Raw genomic sequence first — 21,510 nt, 5'->3', positions numbered from 1 at the left:
AAACTTGGAAATCATTTTATTGAATGCCAGCGTTAGAAATGTAGGTGAGCATAGTCACAAAACTATGCGAGTATAGGAAACTGGTGCTCAAAATGTCTACTTGAATCGCCTTTTGGTGCTAAATGATATGAAAACATAAATATCTTTTGTCACTGACAACATGACTATTGGTAATAGGGCTTCACTTACCTCCATTATAAAGCCACAGAGATAGGAACTCACCTAAATTTCTGATCAATAACAGAATATTTTTGCCCTCCTGTTGCCTGAGGTAATTTGGGGCAGAGCAGGAAACTGTTACAACCCCCTCACCTGAATGTATTCACCGTTTTGTATTCCATCGCTTACACCTTACCCTTCCCTACACACGTGAGGAATCGAGGAAATAATTTAGCTGAAACTTTGCGGAACCAGTTTATTTAATCTGTCACTTACAATTTCCAGACGATAAATTGGTGTCTAGAATGAACCAGAACAAACGTTCTGTATGGAGCAAACCGGTGAATCTTCAAGGATAGCCTAAGTGAATAAGTTGGGGGGGTGCGGGGAGGCTCCCATTTGGCAAAATATATTTTCAAGCCTTGAATGTATTTTACGTGAGGAAGATATTGCCACCGGTAAAGATGTTCCCGAATGCACCGCATTTTGTTCTGCAGGTTGTGTTAAGCCTGCGCACCTTTTGTATGTTGCAGTTTACGTGCCAACTCAGAATTTTACTAGCTATTAAAACAGGACTTAATAACCTATTTTCATTTAGAAATGATTGTGAAGTTGCTGTGACGCATGGTAATAATGACACATGGCTCAAACTGACAAAGGTAATTAATTAGGCTATTATGCATTCTACAATGATAATTGCTTTGCTGGAAAGGCACCAGCCTTGAAAAGCCCAAGTGTATGAGTACAATCCATCACCGTGAGTGTTTTCAGCGCAGCTGTGTTTTTTCACCTTGACTCATTGTACAGCATATTAGGAACACAAAAATTAATGATACATCAATAAATAATATCTATTACTTGGCATGTTGCAAGCTGTTGGAGGATTTAATGGTTATTAAAGCTGTTTAATCGTAATGGCATTTCTTCTCTGTTCCTCCTGAAATGGTTTGTTTGACACGAAATGTGTCCCTGATTCTGGAGCTGAAACATGTGTAATTTTCTGAAATTGAGGAACATGACTGAAGCGTTGTGCTTCATTGGCGGTGGCAAGGCTGTTCATTTTCTTCAGTGGCTGCCGCAGTATTGCCTTCGCTCTAAGTGCTGGAAAGGTGGAAAGCAATTTGTTGAGGTGGTCTGTGAATTACAAATGACCTCTCACTATTGTTTGGATGACAGAGGGGGGGCTTGATGCCTCTCAGAGAGTTTGTTTTTGACTGGAGCAATTCCTTCAGCTGCCAGAATGTCAAGGTTAGAAGTCAGTAATTTAACTGATAATTGCATAATCACCAGTTGTAGTAATTATAATTCATGATTACATAATTACTAATTACAGTTCTGCCAATCTAAGTGGCTGGGATTTTCAGTAGATCCACAGTTTTTTTTTCATATTGTGCCAGGGCTGATGGTTCAGGGAATGCCAGAAAGTAAGTCTCACAGTGTTGTTCTGCCGACTGTTAAGCACTCATTTGGGAGATTTTGTTTTCCTGTTTGAAGTAGAGTAACCCTCTTGTAGCTGAATATTTTTGTTCCCCTTCGTTCTGCTTGAAGAGATGCTTCCTCCGGAATATAAATTACTTTTATCTTTTTTTTGCCATCTTGGTTTTGGCTTAGATTTATTGAAAAATCAAACGTCAGCCCGGGAAAGCTTTGTGTTTAAACGATGCGATTGTGTTACAAGATAACTTTAGGATTTGCTTCCTCAGCTGATGAAGGTGTTTTTGGGAGGCGGTGCCATTTGCCTTGTTGTCCAGGTCTTGCTAATGAATACTCGGACTGAAAGTCCTGACTTTGGCGATGAAGAAATGAATGTACATAAATAATTAAACTTAACTTTTTTCTTCAACTTGAATCTTCTTTTTTGCCACAATCAATACAATAGGAATCCCTATCCCAATGTTCCCAAAATTGGCATGTTAGCATTGAAATGGACTGGGTGTCAGCACTTCTATGTTTGGATGAAGCAGCCTGGTTTTTAATCCACTAAAATATTTTTAAACCGTGTCTTGGATTATTATTTACATTTGTCTGTGTTGCAGCAACTCCTATTTGAGGTCTTGTGTATTGAAGTGATGGAGGGAGGCGTCTCAATAACTTCAGAGGTTCTGCGGATCTTTTCGAAAATGATTTTAAAAAGCCAGTCAAATCTAATTTGAGGGTCAGAAGTGTTTTTATTTTCAGAAAAATGTGATGTTTTGCCCTGAATAATACATTCATAATTAGCAAAAAATGCTCCAGAATTGGTGTGGGCCAAATTCCTTTTGCGATTCTTTTCTCCCCTTCCAATTACACTACCGCCAGAAGGTCTTTGTGAGCCTTTCCATAGAGGATTCCGACTGTTGTTTAGTCTTATGTAAATTTTAACACCGTCATATAAACAATAAAACTGTGTCTGAAGTCTGACCACAATCTATATATCATAGATTAGATTTCAAAAATTAATTCCTTGAAAACTAAAACAAGTTGGCTGGAATTCTGCAGCCTTTCACACCCTGCCATCACTGCCAGAGAGGATGGGGAAAAGTTGGCACTCAGGCAAATAACTGCAGCGGGACGGGAGAATCCCACTGGTGTGAACGGCTGGAGAATCCTGCCCACTGATTCAAAATTTTGGCTGTTGCGCACTTTCAAATAATTGCCTGCACCGCCATCTCTCCCCCCCCCCCCCAAAACATGCCACACAAGCTTCCTTCTTGAACATAATTGGTAAATAGCTTGTAACCTATCACAGAAAATTGAATTTTATATTTAACATTCAGATAATGAACCTAGTTTCTCAACTTGAAGGTTCATTAGGTTAAAGCGACATTGGTTTAATAGAGTAGGGGAACCTGTTGACACTCTCCAAGCTCACACACGAGTAGTCATTTGAGTGGGTGTCCCAAGGGTGTCTGGGAGCTGAGAAACAGGACTGTAATTTGAACCACTACATATGAGAGAAGAGGGGCTTGGTAAATGATTAGAAGGAATGTGTCTGAATATGTCTAAGGTAGGTACTGTTGAAAACTTAGTTGCATAGATATAACATTTTTAAAGCTAATTTGCTGTTTGAAAACTTCAAATACCAGCTTGTCAGTCATTAAAGACACACCCTGCACAGTGTGTCAAAGTAATTATTGGTCACGGTATTATTTGTAGACCGTAAGAAAAAGAAGTGAATCTTGATTTTTGCATTCTGTTTTTGTCCTTCATGTTGCCAAGTCAGGTTTTATCAGTCAGTGAAGACCATGACCAGGAACCTCAGTGACCTTGTTTCGGCTTCATGTGACTGAAATGTTGGTTTTACCTTTTTGGTTCCCTAAGACTGAACACTGAAGCAATGGAAAGGAAGGGAAACTTCATGCATGTTTCCTCACTGATGTTGTAAGTTTGATTAATATGAGTGCTTTATGAATATAGTGAACTCATTCTGAACATCATGGGCCTTTTATTGTGAAGATTTGACATCTACAAGATAGATTTTTATGTAAACCTAAGGGGCATTGTTAGATATCTTCGCCAATTCGAGGAAGAGCTGTGCATCTCTGTCAATTTTGCGATTGCACGGTGGCACAGTGGTTAGCGCTGTGGCCTCACAGTGCCAGGGACCTGGGTTCGAATCCCGGCTTGGGTCACTGTCAGTGTGGAGTCCGCGCGTTCTCCCTGTATCTGCGTGGGTTTCCTCTGGGTGCTCCGGTTTTCTCCCACAGTCCAAAGATGTGCGGGTTAGGTGGATTGGCCATGCTAAATTGCCCCTTAGTGTCAGGGGGACTAGCTAGGGTAAATGTATAGGTTATGGGGATAGGGCCTGGGTGGGATTGTGGTTGGTGCAGACTCGATGGACCGAATGGCCTCCTTTTGCACTGTAGGATTCTATAAAATATATCCATTATCTGCCTGCACAAAAAGGTGTGGCATTTCTTATAATAATTCTGACAAAATTCTACAATGTATTTGGCATGGACCATGGGACAAGTTTTGCTTTTAACTGGCGGTGAAAGTTTGGGCACAATTATGCATTCTATATTAATTTGTCAATCTTATCTCTGGCATCCAGGGTTACTGGATTCTTCTTCTTAATGTCTGGGAGGCTTGCAGAGAAATATCTTCTTTCCAGTATAAGGATCTTGTGTGAAATGAGTTTCAGTTGTTTGGACAACAGCCAGGCGCCATTTGGATATCCTGATGAGGGCTGGTGATGTTGGCAGGTGCTAGTGCTGAAACTCCATTGATGCCCAAGGCATCAGTGAGCACAGGGGTTGAAGTGAACATGTGCAGACAAATTATTGTGTAATATTTGTCTGACTGGAGCTTATTGGCCTTTGCTTGTGAGGCTTAGACATTTCCTAAAGTTTTGGAATCTTTGTAACTGTCCTATTAGATGGAGGGTAGGTTGAACACCATTGGATTCTTTCTGTGGTGATGAGGAAGCTTAGAACAGTACAGCACAGGAACAGGCCCTTCGGCCCACAATACTGTGCTGAACATGAGGATGATAAGAATTCTTTTTCTCAAAGATTAGTGAGGGTAGGCGGAATGTGGAATTGAGGCCAAATCAGCCAATGAATGGTGGAGCTGGCCAAATGGCCGACTCCTCCTAATTTGCATGTTCATATGTGATCTTCTTTGAACTATTTCATAGGTATTTATTACACTCCAGGTGTGCAGAGCTGACTACATTGAATCCACCATTGGGTCAACGCTGCCCCTTACAGTAAGCAGAGGGAGTCAGTCCCACGTGATTACACTCTGGACCTCCATTATTATACAGAAGGTATCAGTGCCCCGAAGGGAGAATCCTAATGCAGACGGTAAAAAGGTGAAAGCTCACAGGGGTTGCTCTCTCAAAACGTGAATCAAATACTCAGCAAAATATAAAAGTAGCTTTTAAGTAAGTTTGTGCAGTGCTTCCAGGAGGGATGATGAAGTGCAGTTTACAGTACAATCAATTATCCTGTTCCAGGGCTGTGAAATAAGCATTAACACCATACATTAAGCATGTGTGTCTAACCAATGGTGTGCATTGTTATGATTTCTACCTCAGTTTATCAGTAACCTCTCAAGTAAGAGTTCAGCCAATGTTTATTTTTTTTTGAATGAAGTGAGCTGAAGGCAGTGCATTATAAGAATTAATTTCTTTCCAAACTGACCATGGGTTCATCAGCAAAAAAGCTGGCAGTTTGCCAAGTGATGGATTATCACACGGGTGCATAAGTCACCCATCAGATTCACTAACCATAAAAATCCACATGAAAGTGTGGCTTTGTGCGTCAGATTGTGTGGTAGTTGGTAAATGTTGAACCCAGGAAGTCAGTTAGCAGCAGTGGTCTGTCTGGTGTTGTCTCGGAATGGACCTGGGAACCTGCGGCTGGCAGCCCAGCCCTCCATCACATTAAGGTCAAAGACGCCCAGTCTTCCTGAGCTTCATAGGATTGCCGTACATTGAATCTACGGCACAGGATGAGACCATTTGGCACAACCGGCTTTTATACCGCACTTGAGCCTCCTCCCATTTTTCCTCATCTAAATCTATCATCGTAACTCACAATTTGATTTGATTTATTATTGTCACATGTATCAGTATACAGTGAAAAGTATTGTTTCTTGCGAGCTATACAGACAAAGCATAACGTTCATAGAGTACGTAGGGGAGAAGGAAAGGGGAGGGTGGAGAATGCAGTGTTCCAATCATAGCTAGGGTACAGAGAAAGATCAACTTAATATAAGGTAGGGTCCATTAAAAAGTCTGATGGCAGCAGGGAAGTAGCTGTTCTTGAGTCGGCCGATACGTGATCTCAGATCTTTTTCCCGACAGAAGAAGTATGTCCAGGGTGAATGGGGTCCTTGATTATGTTGGTTGCTTTTCCGAGACAGCGGGAAGTGTAGACAGAATCAAACGTTGGGAGGCTGGTTTGCGTGATGGACTGGGCTACGTTCACAACCCTCTGTAGCTTCTTGCGGTCTTGGTCAGAGTAGGAGGCATTACCAAGCTGTGGTACATCCAGAAAGGATTCGTTTTATGGTGCATTTGTAAAAAGTGGCGAGAGTCGTAACGGACACGCCAAATTTCCTCAGCCTCCTGAGAAAGTTCCAATCTCCTTCATGTGTTTGTCTAGCTTCCCATTAATTGCATCCAAAGTATTTGCTCCACCTGCTTCCTGCGGTAGCAGGTTCACACTCTTTGGCTGACTTACTTCCATAGCTTATGTATCTTGGTGTTGTGGATGGTAATATTGTGGCAGGTTTGAAGTTGTTGCAACTGTCCCAGTCTCCTCAACCCTTGCGTGACATTGCACAGGTCCTCTCACAAAGCAGCATAAACCTCCGAGTTCATAAACTGTTGTAGTTAATAAATTCATCCCCCCTTGTGATGTTAGTCTACTCTACAAACAAGGATGGCTCCAGATCTGAAGTCTGCCCTGTGCACTTTAGCTGACCTCAATGCACATGGACTAGTGAAGGAAAGGTTCTCCATTTTGTTTGTTGTTCAGTCTGTAGATGCCAGGTGAGCTCTTTAAAGGCCTTGATTGTGGTCAGCAGTGAAACAAAAGTATTCACCATTGACCTCAAAGAAAGCTCTCTCCAATAGACACGTCATAGAATCCTTACAGTGCAGAGGAGACCATTCGGCCCATTGAGTCTGCACAGACTCTCTGACAGAGTATCTTACCCAGGTCTCCTCCTCTGTCCTATCCCCTTAACCCCCCACATTTACCATGGCTAATCCATCTGACCAACACATCTTGGGCCACTAAGGGGCAATTTAACACGGCCAATCCACCTAACCTGCACATCTTCGGAAAGTGGGAGGAAATTGGAGGACCCGGAGGAAACCCACGCAGACACAGGAAGAATGTGCAAACTCCACAGAGACAGTAACCTAAGGTGGGAATTGAACCCAGGTCCCTGGTGCTGTGAGGCAGCAGTGCTAACCACTGTGCCACCCATCTGTGCCAATGGTTCACTGTGTGAGGTGAATATCCCCCTTCCTGCTGGCAGTTTAAATCTGGCACCAATTAGTGGATCTCTGCATGCAGCAACAGTGATGTCAGTGAGCAGATAGGAAACCAATCAAATGGAAGTATTCACACACACTGCAAAGCAGCAAATTAAAGGCACTTAAAATCCTTTGTTGTTAATTTAAAATTTAAGGTAATGAAATAATATATGACCTTATTAAGATGGAGACTAAAACAGATTTTTTGAAAAATCTTTTTAAAAATGTGTGGAATTTTTAATCATTATAGAGAAATTTGGGCCGGAATTCTCCGGCTGTTCATGCCGGTGGGATTCTCCAGTCCCGCCAGCAGCACAGCCCCACCCGCGGGTTTCCCGCTGGATGGGTTGACGTCAGTGGGAATCCCCGCCGCCAACAAACAACACGCCACCTTTCACTGGCGGGAAACATGGAGAATCTCGCTCGTGATGTTTCACACATCTAGAATTGGCTTTTCCGGGTTAGCTGTTCAGCTGTAATTATGAAATTAGTTAAAAAACTCAGTTACTCCTCATTCAACAAAGTTGAACTTTTACTGGGGTATTTGCAGTGAGACTTCCCAGTATTAGACCAGATGTTCTCACCAACTCATGATTGCAATAGAGACAGTAGAATGTGGAAATCTCTATAGTATACCCTATGGAGCGGCATAGACAACAATGTCTGAATTTCCATGTTATTCTGCGCATGTCCAGGCTCCTAAACTTGCCGTCAGTTTCAGGGTCAGCGCCACCAAGTTCCAGGTCATTATATTTTTCCTCGCACTTTGCACAATTCTGTAAGTGAGTAAGCAGGAGATCAACCCACGGCTTTCCACTTGTAAGGGACCAGATCAAAAACTCCAAGGTATTTTATGAAGTTAGCCTTGACTCCAACTTATTTTGATTTTGGCACGGTGGCACAGTGGTTAGCACTGCTGCCTGACAGCACCAGGAACCTGGGTTCAGTTCCGGCCTCGGATCACTATCTGTGTGGAGTCTGCAGGTTCTCCCCGTGTCTGCGTGGGTTTCCTCCGGGTGCTCCGGTTTCCTCCCACAATCCAAAGGTGTGCAGGTTAGTTTGATTGGCCATGCTAAATTGACCCTAGTGTCGGTGGCGGGGGGGGGCGGTTAGCAGGGTAAATGTGTGGGGTTGCGGGAATAGGGCCTGGGTGCATTGTGGTCGGTGCAGACTCGATGGGCCAAATGGCCTCCTTCTGCACTGTAGGGATTCTATGATTAGGGTGAGCATAAGGTGTTTTGCTCCAGGTATGATTCGATTGACCCACTGAGAAGCTTTTATTCAAACAAACTTTATAGGCACAAATACATTTCTTAAAGGCACATTGTCACAATGACCAACCGTTAGTTTCCCCCACCATTCCCTTTCAAAGGAGTGCTTGGTGTCTACTTGCCTGGGTGATTGCAGCATCTCGCTGTATTGTACAATGCTTTGGTAGTTCAATGAAATTTGTTGCCAAGTCATCTATTCCTCAAGGCACCTTTCATTTGGTTGGACCTTTGGCTGTCTGTGGAGTTGCATTCAGGCGTGATTCTGTTCTAAAAATCCAAACCTAATTGTAAAACAAAAGTTACCAAATTCCTGACGATGCAACCTACTTAAATAATCGCTTGATATATCGCTCTTTAGTTAAACCTTGAGCATCAGTGAGGAATAACAGTGTTGTAGGAAGCCAAAGGTGGACAATTTTTTTGTGAGGGGTGAAAGGAAAGCTATCAGACTTTTCTTTTTGACCTGTCTTCAGTGTACTTGGCCCAGTGTCTGTACAATATTCTGACAGAAATCAAGTTGCCAATAGGTTAGCTGTGCCCACGTGAGTAACTGAAGAGAAAAACGTTGGAAATTGCATGGGGAATTACTATTAGTAATAGGAAATATTATTACTTTTGTGAGTTGTCCATGTGCGTTTTAGGGAGATGTTTAATGTTTAAAATTTGAAATGATAAGTAGGCATGGGCTTTGAGAGAGAGGCTGGAGTCTGTGGCATCCTCGCTCTGTTTGGAGAAGTTCCTCAATGTGTGGAGTTCAGTTAAGTCCTTGCCAGTCCCCTCAGATAATAATAATAGTGAGTTTCATTGATTTATGTGCTCTGCACAGTTCATTATTTTGGCATAAGGAAACAAAGCTTAAATTTTTAAAATCCTACTCTGGGATAAGTCAATAAAATGGTTGTCCATGGGTACCATTAACCTTCATGGGTAGTGTGAGAATTAACCCTTGACTGCCACACTGACAAGCTTCTATTGTTGAACTGTGGCCTGACTCCTAAAAAGTTGCCTTTTGATTTAATTTTTATTTATTCTTGATACACACAGTGGTAAATATGAACCTCAAGTTCAGAATGCCATTGATCATATCAAGCCATCAGGTGGCCGTATGTACCAATAGATCGCTTAATGTTGCAAAGATCGTCTTATACTCACATTTCAACCCTTTTACAGACTGCAGTGCTACGACTTGGTTCAATAAGTTTTTAAGTTTATGTTTATTTATTAGTGTCCCAAGTAGGCTTACATTAACACTGCAATGAAGTTACTGTGAAAATCCCCTAGTCGCCACATTCCGGCGCCTGTTCGGGTACACTGAGGGAGAATTTAGCATGGCCAATCCACCTAACCAGCACGTCTTTCGGACTGTGGGAGGAAACCGGAGCAGCCGGAGGAAACCCACGCAGACATGGGGAGAACGTGCAGACACCGCACAGACAGTGACCCAAGCCGGGAATCGAATCCAGGTCCCTGGCGCTGTGAGGCAGCAGTGCTAAACACTGTGCCAACTTGCTGCCCAATGTTGCTAGAGATCCAACCCCCTCCACTTACTTGATTTAAAGTGTTGGCTCAGCTTGGCGTAATGACGTTACATTCAAATGTGGGGTCTGTACAATATGGCTCAGGATTTAATTTCTTTATCAGACAGTGTGACGCTTAATGAAATTAACTTTAAAGAAATTGATAAATAAAGAAGGAGGAAAGCTGCCAGTGCTGGAAATCAGAAATGGAAACCAAAAAGGGTGGACGTAGACAGCAGTTTGTCATTATCTGTGGGAGGAAAGGTAGTGGTCTGGATTTAATCTGTAACGGGAACAGTTGATGAAAGGTTTTACCTGCGACGTTAATCCGTCTTTTCTCTTTCACCAATGTCGACTGACCTACTGTGTGTATTTGCAGCATTTTCTAATTTGATTTTGAAAGTGAGACCAGTGTCCAAAGAATTCAGTGTCAACTTTCTAATCCGGGCATCTGTAAATTGGTTTGGACGATGAGATTTGTTTCTGTCTATTATCAAGATGCTTATTTGACCACCCCACCCTGGTGAACCGTACCAAGACAGGTCGAAATAAGTGGTCTGAATGGGAGCCAGATCTTGACTGAAAGAGTAGTAATCACTGGTACAGAACCAGAAGTGGGAATGCCTACTGGATGATTGATCAGAACCCCAGGTTACACAGCTCACTTGTCCTCGTTTTCGCTGAGTTACTGCAGAGCACGGACTGCCAGTAAATGCTTGTAAGTAATGTTTCTGAGACGCCCATTGACCCTGTTTAAGAAGTGTTCCAATTTTTCTTGATGCGTTTTCTCTGTTCTGTTAACAGTTGAATCCAGAGTAACTTGCATCGATTTTTTCTTCTTTCTCTCTTTTGTTGAAGGTTTCCCCTGTGATCAATCCAGTTCAATCAGGATGTGAAAAGAATTGAGCGGGTTAGGCTGTGAATGTGTGGGGGATATAGGCAGCTTTGCAAAATGATCCTTTGGTGCCTTTATTAGTTTCTTTGCTGCATTACTTCATGGGGTTCCTGTGGTTTGAGTTGGTGTTACATAATCGGCTATATTTCTGGCTGGAGCTGATGTTCTGATTGGGTTGTTATTGGGCTTCAGTCTGCTGCTGTTACTCCGGTTTCGTTTAAAAGTACAGACCCTGGGTCTGCCCGTAATGGGCCAGTCACTGCTGATCTCATGTAAATCATCCTCATGATTGAAGATATAAATCTTGAGTAATTGTTCTTTTTTTCCAGGTGGTAGCACTTAGTAAAAGAAGCAAGGAGGCTGAGGCTGCCTTTCTTAATGTTTACAAGCAATTAATAGAAGCGCCAGGTAAGAAGACATTTAGATATTGATCTATCTGTAATAACAGCTCTTCTTACATACGTCTGTGCAAAGCAATTTTTATGCATTATTCAGTGTTCAACTCAGAGTGTTATTCTCTGAACATTTGAAGCATATTATTGTGTGTTTCCTGTTCAGTGCAATTTGCTGTTGTGTTTTGAATGCATTACAGGTTGATGGTCATTAAGTATTATGCTTGTGCATATAAAGGAGCAATGGTTTACAAAAACGTAAGAGTGAGTGGCCCTTAGTTGCCAGCATAACAAGGTAGTTTACACTGAATAAATCAACAGCAACAAATTAGTTCATTCCAAATGTTTGAGGAGAGATTGAAAATGGTGGGAGACTTTTCGCCCACAAGTAATAGAGCGTCACGGTGGCACAGAGGCTAGCACTGCTGCCTCACAGCGTCAGGGACCCGGGTTCAACTCTGGTCTTGGGTGACTGTACTGTGTGTAGAGTTTGCATGTTCTCCCGTGTCTATGTGGGTTTCCTCCGGTTCCCTCCCACAGTCCAAAGTGTGCTGGTTCGGTTGATTGGCCATGCTTAGTGTCGGGGGAATTGGCAGGCTAAATATAGGGGGGGGGGGGGGGGGGGGCGGAGTAGGGCCTAAGTGGGGTTGTTGCTGATGGAGGCTCGATGGGCCAGATGGCCTCCTTTGCACTCTCTGGATTCTATGGCCATGTGATGAAACGGAACTGACTTTAGAGTTGCTCTATTATTTAGAATTTTCAGGGGGGCAATTTTTTCACACAGAGGGTGGTGAGTGTCTGGAACAAGCTGCCAGAGGTAGTAGTAGAGGCGGGTACAATTTTGTCTTTTAAAAAGCATTTAGACAGTTACATGGGTACGATGGGTATAGAGGGATATGGGCCAAATGCGGGCAATTGGGATTAGCTTAGGGGTTTAAAATAAAGGGCGGCATGGACAAGTTGGGCTGAAGGGCCTGGTTCCATGCTGTAAACCTCTATGACTCTAATTTACTCTGGAATTCCAGCATTTATTCTGAAAGAGAACTCAGTTAATGCTCTTTTTAATTGGAAGTTGCGAGGTGTTAATATCCTTCAGTGAATCTCTTCGCTCATCAAGGACGTGCAGCTTGTTAGTGACTGCTGGCTGGTACTAAAATAATCCTCCCACAAACAAGCTAAAAGTGTATGTCTTGAACAATGTGGGGGAGGAGCGGGGGAATCATCAGCACCGGGTTCAAGGTCCTCACACTGTGTGACATCACAAGAGCTGGATGTTACTTCCCAGCTTTGTGACTCGCTGTCGGACAGTAATTACTCTCTCCGGCAATGCAGAGGCCTGACCTGCCATAATGCTTTGGTATTTTTAACACACTTTCATTCATTGTTGTCACTTTGAAAGGTTTGACAATTTTTTTTTAGCCCAAGGCTTGAAATCAAAACAAATTCTGAGCGAATGCAAAGGAGGGTTCTTAATTTAGCAAATATATGATCAGTGTGTCCGTACATCTGTAATTAAAGTATTAAACATTGAATCCTTTTACAATTGCTCATAAAGCAGTGAGTAAAGTAAAAAGACTACTGAAATGTGCAAATACCATAATTAGTGTCAGAATTGAGGAGTGAGCTGCAGACTGTAAATTACTGCATGTGTTCGTCACTGCTGAGTTCTACATTATATAAATATGCTCTGAATCGTTCACTTTATACCTGTTTTTGCGCCGACTGTTTCCATTTGCAAGTCCTCCAGCAGAGCAGAATGCTGCCCCTTTACAAGGTATTTTTGAAATGATGTTCCCAATTGGCTGCTGTCTGCAGAAGGGACCCAAGCTGTGAATGGCCTATCAACATAGTTTAGTTTATTTATTAGCCACAAGTAGGCTTACATTAACACTGCAATGAAGTTACTGTGACAATCCCCAAGTCGCCACACTCCGGCACCTGTTCAGGTACACTGAGGGAGAATTTAGCATGTCTTTCAGACTGTGGGAGGAAACCGGAGCACCCGGAGGAAACCCACGCAGACACGGTTAGAACGTGCAAACTCCATCCACACAGTCAGTGACCCAAGCTGGGAATCGAACCTGGGTCCCAGGTGCTGTGAAGCAGCAGTGCCAACCACTGTGCCACCGTGCTGCCCTCAGGTTTAAAGTCCTGTGGAAACTTGGTGCCATCATTTAAATCCAGAGGAAGAGACATGGGAAAGCAGCCGCCATTAACTCTACAAGCAGTACAAATGAATGTTGCATATTACCTGCTGTATGTGAGATGTTACACCAGAAACATCTGATTCACTTGGTAGCACGGAGTCAGATTGATGTGGGTTTAAGTTCCATTCTGGAGACTCGAGCACAAAAATCTTGGCTGACACTCATGTGCAATACTGAGGGAGCACTGCACTGTCAGAGGTGCTGACTTCTGATTGAGATGTTAAACTGAGGCCCAGTCTGCCCTCTCAGGGACATTAGAGAGTCAATGAAAGAAAGAGCACGGGAGTTATCTCCAATGTCCTAGTCAATATTTATCCCTTAATCAACATCGTAGAAGCAGTTTATCTGTTCATTTCTCTATCTGACAGCTGCTGTGTTGAATTGGTTGTTGCTTTTCTTGCATTATTACAATGACTATATTTCAAGATAGCTGATTGGCTGTAAAGCACTTTGAGACAGCCTGGGTGAATGGTGCTAGATAAATGTAAGTGTCTTCATATTGTCAATGGATCTGCAGCTATCCAATCTCCCTCTATGCACCTGCCATTTCCTGTATGCCTTCCAATGAAAATAATCATTTGTAGATACAAGAATATCTGTTTGACGTGTAGGTTAGTATAAAATCACTCCCCAGTCATCATGCATGCAAAGTATTTTCATTCCAAAGGATATCCCCATCAGTATTTTTGATGCAGAGCACTCAGAATGCAATCATGCCACCGTTGAGTTCTACAAGTTTTATAAAGTGTATTTATTAGTGTCACAAGTAGGCTTACATTCACACTGTAATGAAGTTACTGTGAAAATCCCTTAGTCGCCACATTCCGGCGCCTGTTCAGTACACTGAGGGAGAATTTACCACGGCCAATTAACCTAACCTGCAAATCTTTGGACTGTGGGAGGAAACCGGAGCACCCGGAGGAAACCCACGCAGACACGGGGAGAATGTGCAAACTCCACACAGACAATGACCCAAGCCGAGAATCAAACTCAGGTCTCTGGTGCTGTGAGGCAACAGTGCTAATCACTGTCACCATGTCACTCCAGTCAGGCAGTAGAACATGCTGGAACAATATCATACATCAAACTCACAGCAGAAGTTTTTGCAGGTTGTGCTTTGATATTTATTTGGGTATTTTGATATTTATTTTGGTCAGTCTGCTCTAGTTTAAAAGGGCTACGGCTAATAAGTGACATTTTCACCTGGCCTCTCACAACTAACAAACAAAATACTTGCCATCAGTTCATGAGGCAGATTTTTCAGGTGATTTTTGCCATTGTGGCTCTGTGACCGTTCAGGCCATTCATTGAACCTGCACTAACAACACTCCCAATCAGGCCCCATCCCCTTAACCCCATGTATTTACCCTGCTATAATCCCCCAATACTATGGAGCAACTTAGCATGGCAGAGCCACAAAACCTACATGTCTTTGGAGTGTGGAAGGAAAATGAAGCACCCGGAGGAAACCCTCACAGACATTGCTCTTGGTACAAAAATCCGGTTTGGCATTTTCTTAATTTTAGCAATTTAAATTTGGAGTGATAATATTTAAAGCTTAACACTTGTGGGGTGGGAGGAGGGGGTTACTTCAACCGGTATGTAACCATTATTGTTACAAATTGCGACCTTGCCTTTAATGTTTTGTTGAACACAACAATGCTATTGTACCCAATAAGCATGAGATTCTTGCAGTTAGACTTGTGCCTCTACTGCCCACTACTCAATCCCGTGGGCATAACACTAGAATCACTGATGCACATGTACACACACCCACGCACATACGCCACGCGTCCAGTACTTTTGATTGTAGACTAATAAAGTTCTTGGTAAGATAAGGCTAAATACTCCTAAACTCTTAAACACTTTTCATTAATTCACAGCAACTGAAGACACAAAGCAACAGTTATGACTGAATACTATCAGTACAGTTTGTTTTAGCAGAATAATATAACGTAAGAAACATGCTCTGTTTCCCCGCAGCAGTGGCTCATCTTGCTTGACTTAAACAAAGTAACTTTTCACAAACCCCCTCCCCCCGCCCACCATGCTCACCTCGTGTCTCTGGGTGAAAATCCCACCCTCTCAGAATGGTGTTTTTACAAAACAGTTTGTGCTTTTGATCACTATTTCATCTCCCCCTACACCCAGAGGAAGAGTCAAAATACCCAAATAAATATCAAAGCACAACCTGCAAAAACTTCTGCTGTGGGTTTGATGTTTGATATTGTTCCAGCATGTTCTCCTGCCTGACTGGGGTGGCATGGTGACAGTGATTAGCACTGCTGCCTCACAGCACCAGAGACCCGGGTTCGATTCCCAGCTTGGGTCACTGTCTGTGTGGAGTTTGCACATTCTCCCCGTGTCTGCGTGGGTTTCCTTCGGGCGCTCCGTTTTCCTCCCACAGTCCAAAGATTTGCAGGTTAGGTTAATTGGCCATGCTAAATTCTCCCTCAGTGTACCGAACAGGCGCCGGAATGTGGCGACTAAGGGATTTTCACAGTAACTTCATTACAGTGAGAATGTAAGCCTACTTGTGACACTAATAAATACACTTTATAAAACTTGTAGAACTCAACGGTGGCAACCCCTGCTGAGCATTCCAGGGGCACCCCACAAAATGGGTGGGAGTTGCTTATTAACAGGCGTAACTATTCTTGGTCACCAGCCCAGGGAAAAGCAACAACACTATTGTTTACAGGTAAAGGCTATACAGAGGCTTGCAGTCTCATGGCAGCTGTCAGCTCCCGAGATTGTTCTGGAACAGCAACCCATGTTTTTAAGGGTGACCCCCTACCCTGGTTGGTTCCCTGGGTCATGTGACCCTTACTCTGCAGGTTGAGCCTTAAAGGCACAATCACCATAACAGGTTAACTAATTTCTGGCGAAGGGTCATCCAGACCCTCAGCATTGGCGCTAAACTCTCTCAAGTCAGACCTGCTGAGATTTTCCAGCATTTTCTGTTTTTATAACTAATTTCTTAATGTCTTTGGTTTTCAGGGAAACCACTTCAATGCCTTTCCATTCATATTTCAGCTAACCTTTTGGCCTTGTTCGTTTTTTATGAGACTATTCTTCGCATACTAAACCCCAATATTTAAATGTGCACCTCTGTGTAGAAAAGTGGTCAGAAATCTTCAAAATGTGTCCAAAGAACATTTCCTTAATTTTGCTGATGAAATGCTAAGCTTTAAATATTACCCATGCGTTAAGCTGTAAATTTAATGTCTGGTTTGACCGGTTTATAATAATCCCATAAAATGGAAATTTAACACAGCTGCGGTCATTTGCAGCTCTGAATAGATCTCCATATTGGATGCCACATTACTGAGGTTGAGGATCACGGAGTTCTGCTGAGGTACATTCTGTGCCGGGTTCACTGTAATCATCTTGATGTTATTTCTGTGAAACAGCGATACCTCCTCTCCAGTGGTCCCTTCTTCATTTTAGGTCAATTTCTTCTCAAGTCCGGCAGTGTGGGATTTCTGATAATGAGCTAATATTGCAAGGCAGCATCATTGGAAAATCATTGCAGTAAAATTGGGCTGTAAAAGAAAATGACTGGGTTGGATTTAATTATAGAAATTAATCTGGTGAGCTTTTATTTATTAAGTGCCGGTCATTTCAATATGTGTGCAAAAAGGATCTGAAAAGGTTCATCAATTTTTTTCTCCCTTTCCCTTCCTCTTTCTCATTCTTTCCCTCCCTCTCCTTCCTTTTCCCCCCCTCTCCTCCCCCCCCCCTCCCCCACCCCCCTCTCCTCCCCCCCCCCCCCCTCCCCCACCCCTACTTTCTCTATTTCATTTTTCTCTCTGAATATGTTCCATCTTTCTCTTAGCTCGGTTGGTCCAAATGATCCTGGTATTTATCGAAGGTCACGCTTTCTTTCCACATCATAAGCCAAACTGCCTTATTGTAACAAATTATTGTTTAAACAAAGCCAACATACCTTTACTTGCCAAGCTTTGAACTTTGCGCAGGCTGTCAGATGAGATTTCAGGATGAAGTTTTACCCTTTTCCTTCAGGAATCCACTTAACCTGCAAACAGTGTTTGCGCCTATATATGAGGTTTAGCAGCACAAGATATCAGGTGTATTCTTTAGGTGAGGGTCAGACTTGGATCTTACCGAGGGAAACTCTCTTTAATTGTTCACTCGTCAGCACAGAAGGGAAGTGGCTGCTGGGTGAGGCCTTTGTAAGCTGCACTAAACGATAATTAAATCCTCCGTCCTGTTTGGTGGAAGAGGTCGAATAAATCCATTGCTGCTGAATCACGGGAAAGAATTCCAGAAGTCCTAACCTCACGGATACACTAAACATAAATATCCAAAGCAAATGGCAAATTTCAGTACTAAAGGAAATATTGTGTATTTAGGTGGAAGCATTGTAAACTGTGAAGAGGACAGTGTAAACTTCAAAAGGACAGAAACAAGTTGGTGGAGTGGGCAGATGAAACTCAGTGCAGAGATGTGAGAGGTGACGCATTTTGATAGGAAGAACATGGAGAAAGAATATAAAATAAGGGGTAACATTGTTAATGGGGTGCAGGAACAGAGGGAGCTGGGTGTATACATGCATAGATCATTGAAGGTGGCAGGACAGGTGGAGAGAGCAGTCAATAAAGCATACAGTATTCAGGGCTTTATTAATAGGGGCATAGAGTAAAAGAGCAAGGTGATTATGCTGAACATATACGAGACACTGGTTAGACCTCAGCTGGAATATTATGTGCAGTTCCGGGCGCCACCCTGGAGGAAGGATGTGAAATGCACTGGAGAGAGTGCAGAAGAGGTTTACAAGAATGGTTCCAGGGATGAGAAGCTTCAATGATGAGGGCAGTTTGGAGAGGTTGGGATTGTTCCCCTTGGAGAGAAAGAAGCTAAGAGGAGATTTGACGGAGCTGTCCAAAATCATGAGGTGCTGGAGAGAGTAGCTGGGTAGAAACTAAACCCACGCGTAAAAGGATCAAGAATGTGAGGACGCAGATTTAATGTGATTTGTAACAAGAGGCAAATGTGATGTGAGAAACAACTTTTACACAACGAGTGTTCGGGTTTGGAATGCACTGCCTGGAAGTATGGTGGAGGCAGATTCAATCAGATAACCCCTTAGAATCTGTACAGTGCAGAAGTAGGGCATTTGGCCCATCAAGTCTACACCAACTTTCCGACAGAGCATCTTACCCAGGCCCACCCCCGACAGTATCCTCATTACCTGAGCATTTACCATTGCTAATCCACCTCACCTACACATCTTGAGATGCTAAGGGACAATTTAGCACAGCCAATCCACCTTATCTGCACATCTTTGGACTGTGGCAGGAAACAGAGGCACCCGGAGGAAACACGCCCAGATCTGGAGAGAATGTGAAAACTCTACACAGTCACTTAAGCCGGGAATCGAACTCGGGTCCCTGGCGCTGTGAGGCAGCAGTGCCAACCACTGTGCATCATGCCAATTAAAGCATTCAAAAAGGCACTAGGTGATTATTTGAATAGAAACAATGTACCGGGGTACTGGGAAAAGGCAGGGGAATGGCATTAACTCATGATGTTTGTTTGGAGAGCTGGTACAGACACGATGGGCCAAATGGCCTCATGATGTGGAGATGCCGGCGTTGGACTGGAGTAAACACAGTAAGAAGTCTCACAACACCAGGTTAAAGTCCAACAGGTTTATTTGGTAGCAAAATCCACTAGCTTTCGGAGCGCTGCCCCTTCATCAGGTGAGTGGGAGTTCTGTTCACAAACAGGGCATATAAAGACACAAACTCAATTTACAAAATAATGGTTGGAATGCGAGTCTTTACAGGTAATCAAGTCTTAAAGGTACAGACAACGTGAGTGGAGAGAGCGTTAAGCACAGGCTAAAGAGATGTGTATTGTCTCCAGACAGGACAGTTAGTGAGATTTTGCAAGCCCAGGCAAGTCGTGGGGGTTACAGATAGTGTGACATGAACCCAAGATCCCGGTTGAGGCCGTCCTCATGTGTGCGGAACATGGCTATCAGTCTCTGCTCAACGACTCTGCGCTGTCGTGTGTCGTGAAGGCCGCCTTGGAGAACGCTTACCCAAAGATCAGAGGCCGAATGCCCGTGACCGTTGAAGTGTTCCCCAACAGGAAGAGAACAGTCTTGCCTGGTGATTGTTGAGCGGTGTTCATTCATCCGTTGTCGTAGCGTCTGCATGGTCTCCCCAATGTACCATGCCTCGGGACATCCTTTCCTGCAGCGTATCAGGTAGACAATGTTGGCCGAGTTGCAAGAGTATGTACCGTGTACCTGGTGGATGGTGTTCTCACGTGAGATGATGGCACCCGTGTCGATGATCCGGCACGTCTTGCAGAGGTTGCTGTGGCAGGGTTGTGTGGTGTCGTGGTGACTGTTCTCCTGAAGGCTGGGTAGTTTGCTGCGGACAATGGTCTGTTTGAGGTTGTGCGGTTGTTTGAAGGCAAGAAGTGGGGGTGTGGGGATGGCCTTGGCGAGATGTTCGTCTTCATCAATGACATGTTGAAGGCTCCAGAGAAGGTGTCGTAGCTTCTCCGCTCCGGGGAAGTACTGGACGACAAAGGGTACTCTGTCCACCGTGTCCCGTGTTTGTCTTCTGAGGAGGTCGGTGCGGTTTTTCGCTGTGGCGTGTCGGAACTGTCGTTCAATGAGTCGAGCGCCATATCCTGTTCTTGTGAGGGCATCTTTCAGCGTCTGGAGGTGTCTGTTGCGATCCTCCTCATCCGAGCAGATCCTGTGTATTCGGAGGGCTTGTCCGTAGGGGATGGCTTCTTTAACGTGTTTAGGGTGGAAGCTGGAGAAGTGGAGCACCGTGAGGTTATCCGTGGACTTGCGGTACAGTGAGGTGCTGAGGTGACCGTCCTTAATGGAGATGCGTGTGTCCAAGAATGCAGCCGATTCCGGAGAGTAGTCGATGGTGAGTCTGATGGTGGGATGGAACTTGTTGATGTCATCATATAGTTGTTTCAGTGATTGTTCACACTGAGTCCAAAGGAAGAAAATATCATCGATGTATCTAGTGTATAGCGTCGGTTGAAGGTCCTGTGCGGTGAAGAAGTCTTGTTCGAACCTGTGCATGAAGATGTTGGCATATTGAGATGCGAATTTGGTCCCCATGGCTGTTCCGTGTGTCTGGGTGAAGAACTGGTTGTTGAAGCGGATGAGTTGTAAAATTGCATCTGGAAACTGGCAGTTGTCGGCGTTGAGTACTGAGGCAGTTGCAGCAATGCCATCATCGTGGGGGATGCTGGTGTAGAGTGCCGAGACATCCATTGTGACGAGGAGTGCTCCTGGTTCAACTGCTCCATGTGCGCTGAGTTTCCGTAGGAAGTCCATAGTGTCGCGACAGAAGCTGGGGGTTCTTTGTACAATGGGTTTCAGGATGCCCTCGACATAGCCGGAGAGGTTCTCGCACAGGGTCCCATTGCCCGATACGATGGGACGTCCGGGTGTGTTTGCCTTGTGTATCTTCGGGAGGCAGTAGAGATCTCCAATGCGGGGAGTACGTGGGATGAGAGCACGGAGGGTGCTCTGAAGGTCCGGATCAAAGATCTTGATCAGTCTGTTGAGTTGATGGGTGTGGTTCTTTGGTCGGATCTGCGGGTAACTGTCTGTAGTGTTTGTGAATAGAACTCCCACTCACCTGACGAAGGAGCAGCGCTCCGAAAGCTCGTGGATTTTGCTACCAAGTAACCTGTTGGACTTTAACCTGGTGTTGTGAGACTTCCAAATGGCCTCCCCAGAACTGTAACAATAATGTGATTCTGTGTGGATCTGCAAAGACCTCGAGATGTAGTACATCTTGGATTATGCACATTTGATGTTCTAAACTAATTGGATTTTTCTAATGTTCCAAATTTAAAAGCTCAGTCATCATTGCAGCTTGTCATTGGTTAGGTAGACTTCTGAAGCCCATCAATATGCTCCAGTGTGTGTGAACCAGGCTATTGACAAATCCACAGAAATCGAGATTGGGAATGCGCACACCCTCTCCCTCGAGACAGACCACTTACCCTAATCCCTGAGAGTTCATAAACTCAGGTTTCTGAATCCATTCACCATACTGTGGACCAGGATATTGCTGGGTTCG

General features: G+C 43.9%; 1 protein-coding gene across 3 annotated transcripts in view; it reads left to right on the top strand.

Moving 5' to 3' along the window:
• Window positions 1–21,510, top strand: part of cux2b (cut-like homeobox 2b) — a 350,318-nt gene that overhangs the window by 190,547 nt on the left and 138,261 nt on the right. For all 3 annotated transcript variants that reach the window (XM_078227452.1, XM_078227450.1, XM_078227451.1), the window contains exon 4: window positions 11,145–11,223. In XM_078227452.1, the coding sequence (XP_078083578.1) occupies window positions 11,145–11,223 (79 nt within the window). The remainder of the gene's footprint in view (window positions 1–11,144; window positions 11,224–21,510) is intronic.

This window comes from Mustelus asterias, chromosome 13 (genome assembly GCF_964213995.1).
Source record: "Mustelus asterias chromosome 13, sMusAst1.hap1.1, whole genome shotgun sequence".
In the NCBI taxonomy this organism is placed as follows: Eukaryota; Metazoa; Chordata; class Chondrichthyes; order Carcharhiniformes; family Triakidae; genus Mustelus; species Mustelus asterias.
This window is presented reverse-complemented; position numbering and strand designations above follow the sequence as displayed.